The 7001-nt window shown below is 45.0% G+C and overlaps 1 protein-coding gene across 1 annotated transcript in view; it reads left to right on the top strand.

Annotated features, from left to right (window-relative positions):
• Positions 1–7001, top strand: part of ELMO1 (engulfment and cell motility 1) — a 495575-nt gene that overhangs the window by 160250 nt on the left and 328324 nt on the right. Inside the window, exon 6 of the mRNA XM_011362520.2 lies at positions 2700–2869. Coding sequence (XP_011360822.1) covers positions 2700–2869 — 170 coding nt within the window. The remainder of the gene's footprint in view (positions 1–2699; positions 2870–7001) is intronic.

Genomic DNA, 7001 nt, shown 5'->3' with positions numbered 1-7001 from the left:
GCTATTGAAAAGAATGCTGCGGTGAACATAGGGGTGCATACGTCTTTTCAAATTACTGTTTTGGATTTCTTTGCATTAATGCCCAGAAGTGGAATTGCTGAGTTCACTTTGTGAGATGTACAAATGTCTAATCCCTATGTTGTACACTTGAAACTAATATAATATTATACGTTAACTGTAATTGAAAATACCTTAAAAAAAGAAAAAAAAAAGACCATCAATCTAAACAGGGCACATTGTTTTCAAGCACAGGGTTGAGTACAAGAGAGGGTAGATGGCTCCCTAGGAACTACTCGGGCCATCGCGTCTGTGACCTGAACGTTGCAGCTGGACACAGTTTAGATGCGCCCGTATTACTGCTCTTGGACTTGGCCAAGACCCCGGCACGTCAGGCTCCTGCTTTACTATTCTGGCGTGTGACTATCTCGAGACAACATTTTCAGTTTCCACAACAGGACTGCAACCTCTAGCAGTCCTGCAATTTGGGACTTTGGTCTTGATTCCTCTGCTCAAGACACTTGTCCTTTTCAGATTTCTGCTGTTGTCTCTCTTCACTACCCTTATTTTAAATTAATTAAGTCATTAATGTTTAAGTAGGTAGGATTTCAAGCACATGCAAAACTGGAAAGAATCGTGTACTAAAGCTCATCTACCTAGATCCCACAATTACTGGCTTATTCTTTTTATTTCCTTAGCAAATGCTTCTCCTGAGAAGCAGACACTTTTACAAGGGCAAGCAGATCATCGTTTTGTACAATAAGCCAGGAAGGGGTCATTTTGTCCTCGCTGAAGAAGACAAGGTGGTGATTAGAAGACAGAATCGGAGCCTGTGTGCCCAGTGGGGCAGGCTGTACGTTCTGTCTTCACAGGGAGATGCAGTCATTAGTGTTAAAACCAGTGCTTCTCATTATGTGGCTCTGTTGCCAGCAGAAGCAGCAGCACCTAGGCACTCGTTAAACGCAGTCTAGGGGACCCCGTCCCAGGCCTAGAGAACCAGAGACTCCAGATGAGGCCCTGAGGCTTTAAACAGGGGTGCAGGTGGTTCTCACACATGCAACAATTTGCGACCCACTGCTTTAGGACCTGTCATCCAGAGTCCAGCCACCCAGGTTCTGTCTCAGCTCCAGCACTGACAAGCCGCGTGACCTTGGGCCCGTCCCCGAACTTGTCTGAACCTCAGTTTCCTTTGTACAATGAAGACGATGAGAGCAGATTATCTCCACGTACATGACACTTAACCTCCTGTGCAGATTAAGTGAATTCCTTCATCAAGGTGTTTGGAATAGTGGCTCCTACAAAGCGCCGGGTAACTGTCAGCTGTTTCCATCACCAGTATTAACGGCACCGATACGTTAGTTAACATCAGTAACGAGCATAGAATCGTTTTTGAGTGCTCGTTATCATCACGATGCCTACAGTAAATGCAGAGCTCCTGCCTGGGGAAACGTGTTTCTCAAGGAACTCAAAGCGATTCCCTTGGGTCGAATATAGGTTAATGTTAATGCTGTATATACGTTTGAAAATTTTAGAGAATAGTATATCTTTGGACAATTTTAAGAGATAAAGTGATTCTTGCTCAGCCGTCTATTCTCCCTCTTAAAAATGTGAGATTTAGGGTTCAAGCGAAGTGTCATGTACGTGGAGATCGTGAATGAGCCAGAAGGGCTCTCTCTCCCCTCCTCCTTTCTCGTCTTTTCTGATTTCTGATGCAAAGTGTCAGTTTTGGTTATAATAACAGGGGATACACAGTATATTCCGACCCCGGGGTAGGGGCGTGGGTTTCATTCATCTTGGTCCCTGAAGAATTGCACTGGTTTCTCTGGTGACCCAGCCAGTGCTGGGGCTTCTTCCAGGTGACAGCGAAGGGGGACCTGAGCAGGGAGGAGGGGGCTGTGGTTGTGAAGCCTGTCGGGGTGAAAGAGTTAATATTTTCTTTTTCTTACTGTTTGTCCCAACTGAAAGAGATGAAAACTTATACTGTGTGAATGAGAAATTTAGACCATTTCTTATCCAGAAGTTCAGCTCGTCCATTATATTTCCAATCCTCCCTGCCCTGCTGGTAGAAGCCAAGTGCAAATGTTTTAAAAAGATGTCTCATTCTAGGCAAAGCTGCTAATTTGGTTGCCTAATTATTTTGTCATAAGTTCGTGCAGTAAGCAGTGAATGTATGGGAAACACATGTCGAAAACAGTGAAATTTACAAGCGTCGTCTTGTGCTGGGAGCCTGTCAGTAACCCGGAAAGATTGTTTGGGTGTCTAATGAAGCTTTTGAACACTGCGTTTAGGCAGTTATCACTCAGAGGATTGACCGAACTGGTGAACAGGCTGTATACATTTGTGTAATTGCTTAACTAAGCAAAAAGCTTTTTGTCGTTTTTAGATAAAAATTTTACCTGAGAGATGAACATTTTCCCCATTTTCCCCTCCTCACTGCTACACCTTTTCTGTTTCTGGGGCTTTGCTGTTCTGGGGACCTTGCTTGTCTGAGAGATGGAAATACGGGCCCCATCAGAAGAAGGCCGCCCGCTCCCGCGGTGATGTTCACCGGCAGGGCCTGAGGGCGGCGTCCTGCCGTGGTACGCGCAGAGGCTCGGCGCTCTCAGCCTCCGCGTCTTGGCTGCTCAGTGACTGAAACATGGGTTTTCTGTCTGCCGTGGTTCCCTCCGTAAACCTTCTTCCCTTTGTTTTCGCCCCATAAGGCTCAGAACGCCCAGCAGCTCCATGAACGAATTCAGTCGTCAAGTATGGATGCCAAGCTGGAAGCCCTGAAGGACCTGGCCAGCCTCTCCCGGGATGTTACCTTTGCCCAGGAGTTTATCAACCTGGATGGCATCTTCCTCCTCACGCAGATGGTCGAAAGCGGCACTGAGTAAGCACCTGTATCCAGACTTCCAGCGTGTGCTGTTCTTTCCAGCATGCTGGGTTTTTGTCACTTTCCCTTATACTTTCAATTTCTAGTTTTACAGACCAGAAATTGACTAGGCTCTGGGAAAAAAAAAAATGACTTTTAAGATGTAATTTCAGTATCATTGCGTCCTCCACACACCAACTAGCCAGTATTAAGACGAGGTAGAATCCCGTCAGATCCCTGAAATTTCAGATTTATAAGGAAAAATATTAAGTTATTATCTTTAATAGCATCCTTGAAAAAAGTTTTTGAAAAATTAACATTAGAATGATGAAATACATGTCCTTAATTATTTGAAATTAGATACGATAAACATTTATTAAATACCGACTGTATGCAAAAGAGTGAAAGTTGGGAAATTTAAACCAATGTGAGCCTTGTCATTCAAAAATTTATGGAGGCAGAATTCAATTGAGGTATGATTCCTCTTGAAGCTTCGAGTCTAGAAATTAGACCAGCTACATCCCAGGAACCTTACAGACGGGGTGTCAGTGAATGGGTCTTGAAGGAGTTCGAGTTCTATCACGAGCCAGAAACGGCTGGGCATTTCTGACTGGGGAGCTCACCCTCTCAGTCCCTGGCATGACGGGGAAGTGTAAGGAGCCAGACGGTGTGTGTTGCTCCTACATGTGTGGACAGCTAACTCCCCTGACCACCCAATGCCAGCATCCACAGGACACTACTTAATCCTATATGACCAGGTGCTGCTCGCATAGACTCTTAGAGCATGTGGGTTAGAGCATGTGAAAATGCTGAGTCAGTTACATATTAATATGCTGAATTAATAATGTGCAGAGTTGAGATAGATATTTATTAGAAAAGACTAGATATCACTGAGAACTGGGGTTGACGTGTGGCTCATTTAAATCTCCCTTTAGTACCTGCTGATTCCAAGAATGCACTGATGACCGTGCGTGCTGCAGACCTGTCTCAGCCCGCTCCCCTCCTTCCTTCCTCTCTTCCTCCTTCCTCCGTCTACACTCAGCATACTTAGCCCCTGCAATCGGTTCCCAGTAAGAGATGGTTTTTTTTTTTTTCTTACTCAAAGAGAGGATGTTTTATAACATCAGGAATATCTCCCATACAGGAACATCGTATAGAGTTTGGAGTTGGCAGGGAAGGGTCTTACCTTGTAGAGAAATAAAAAAAAAAAAAAAAATCTAAGAGCAAATGGATAGAAACACAAATCTAAGAGGATTGGCAAGCAAGCTTGGGTGTCTAGAAAGTGTCGGTTGTGGGCAGGTATTATTTATTTTTTGAACGATGACTAAAACTCTGCTCATGAAAATTTTGGCAGACGTCAACGTGGAGGGGGGCGGGAAAACTGAAATTCTGGATGTTGTCAGAATCTGAAGTGTTTACTGTAAATTGGAGTTGGAGCTTGGAACAGCTGGAAAGAAGTAGAATAAGTATAGGCATCCAAACGGCTTGACCATGGAAGAGGAGAAAGCGGGGTCTGTGTCGGAAGCTGCGGGGTGCAGTCAGTGTGGGAAACCCTCATTCCTGGGGAAACCCTCATTCCGTGGAGCGTGATTCCTGATGACAAACACCTTCACTGGGGACCCTGGATGACTTCGTGGGGTTGCCACACATGGTTGGACCTGCTCCATGCCATCGCTGCTTCTGGCCGGACCGAGGGCCCTGCAGGGTGCTACCTCAGTCACGCGTTAAAAAAAAGTAAAAATGTTCCCATGCTTATTGATTTATCTAAGTCCCCAGCCACTGACGTATCAAGCAGTGCCCTGGAGCCCTCTGTAAAGGAGCCTGCTAACATGAGGCTTTGCCACACAGCCCGAGGAGTCTAGGACCCGAGCTTTTGAAAAGTCAGTGTAGTGTTGTGTTAATACTTCCAGATTCACCAAAATTGCCATCATGACCGCAATGACACTGGTAGATCCGCTGGAAGCAGAGGTCCGTGTGCTGCGCGCCCGGAGTCAGAGCTAGAGCGGAGCCCCAGCCCCTCCACAAGCGGGCGGTTACGTGTTTTGACAACGAGGGAAAAAACATGCATGCCAGGAGCCTTAGTTTTTAGTTGCTCATTATACTGTTTTGCTAGTGCGGCCATCACAAAATACCACAGACAGGGCGGCTTAAACAGCAGGCATTCGGAGTCTCACGGTCCCGGAGGCTGGACGCACGGCGCCGGCAGCGTCGGTTGTGTCTGTGGTCTGTCTCCGGCACGCGCAGACGGCCGCCTTCCCTCAGTGTCCTCACGTGATCTCTCCCCGGGTGCAGGCACCCTTAGTGCCTCTCCGTGTGTCTAATGTCCCCTTCTTCTAGGGACACCAGTCAGATCAGATTACAGTGTTCACATTTTAACTTAATCACCTCTTCGTAAAGGCTTTGTCTCCTAATACTGTCCCCTTTCAGGCACTGGGGGGTCAGGGATTCAACGTGTGGACTTTGGGGTAACATAATTCAACCCATTACACTCATCACAATTCAACCCATTACACTCATCTTTTGCTTAACAAGAAAAACTGATGCTATGTATTCGTCTTGTCAACATTGTTACTTTTTCCCTGTGCCATCACCTTACTCTGTAACTCATCTTGACGTATAGAGTGGCTCCAAAGAATCACATCCCTCAGACGAAGGCTGGGGACAACATGAGAGAATGTCAATACTGAATAACTTTATTTGAACGACAATAATTGAATTCCTTTTTTTTTAAAAAAGGCATGTTACACTCAATGTAATATTTAACTATTTATAATTCGTATGCCATCCCAGTTTATTACACGCAGCCAGGTCTCAGGCAGATGAGCAGAACCCAAGACCAGATCTTAGGTGAGCTCCGTGCTGCATCTGTCTCTTACACTTTTCCATCACACTGTGGTACTGGGAAGCAGCGGTGTCTGTCTAGATCACCTTTCCTGCCCTGCCTGCCATTTTGCATAAGTTCAAAGTCAGGCTGGCCTTGGGGGTTGGAGGGAGGAAGGACTGGAGCTCCATAGCCTCCTGCCGTCCTTCCTCTGGGTCCTGCAATTCATCCTAAGAAGCTGTGCTCATTTGGTCCCTAGCTTTTTTTTTTTTCCCCCCTGAACTTTTGCTCAGATTAAAATCAAAAGAGAAAGACATTTTTCTTGTAAGGAAATCTGGCTTCTCAATTAAACTTAGAGCAGGACTCTAATTAATGAACAGAAAACCTTTGGAATAGAAACCACACAAATCAAATAGGTCCTGCAGTTTGGAAGGCATTTAATCATGACCCTGGGCACACTTCCAGCTGGGAAGGCAGAGGTTTCTAAGCAGGAGCTGCGGAAATTTTAACAAACACTGAAGAAATGTAGCTGGAATTTTCCTCCTTACTCTTATCTGTAATGATTGCTTGCCTTCTTTCATTACCCAAAGCTGAGCTTTTAAAGTCTCTCTCCAGCTGGTTTTAAGAGGGGCCATGAGGCCAAATTAGCAACAAAAGAACAATGAGGACATGTCACTTTGGAAGAGCAGTGTTGAAAACCTGAATTTAATTTTTCCATCCGTGTGGAATTTGGAAATTCTATTTCCAGTTTCAGTTTGAGATGGAAGCGTGGAAGCAAATAACGTTGTGTCGCCCCGACCCGAGCAAGGAAATGGTGTCAGGTGAAAAACACCAAGAATGGACAGCATTAAAAAAAAAAAAAAAATTGCATATCCAAAGAAGTCTCAGAAATGATTTATTTGAGAGAGAGGAAAAAAAAAAAAAACCTCTACCTGCAACGCTATTTTCATGTGGTGAATAATACGCTTTTCTTCGGGTTTTAACAGGGCACCGTGTTCTTCTGTGCCTCTATGTGCACAGACAGTGTGGACGATTGACCCTGTGTCCTCCCACTCTTAGACAGTCAGAGGAACAAGGGGACGTTCTCAAGAACGAAAGGACAGTGTCTTTGTAGTCTCCTTCCCACTTGGCAACGTGACAGGAAAATTACGCCCTGGGAGTATGAGTCAGCTGTTAGCACCACCCTGGGCAGAAAAGTCAAGTGTGAAAAAAGTTAAATTTGTGTATTTACCAAAAACTCAGACAGGTTTTTTTGAATTGGCTTTCTGTCCTTAATTAAATATACATATATTTATTGTTTAAAAAATAAACGAAATGCACAAATAAGCA

This window comes from Pteropus vampyrus, unplaced genomic scaffold (genome assembly GCF_000151845.1).
Source record: "Pteropus vampyrus isolate Shadow unplaced genomic scaffold, Pvam_2.0 Scaffold75, whole genome shotgun sequence".
Classification (NCBI taxonomy): Eukaryota; Metazoa; Chordata; class Mammalia; order Chiroptera; family Pteropodidae; genus Pteropus; species Pteropus vampyrus.
This window is presented reverse-complemented; position numbering and strand designations above follow the sequence as displayed.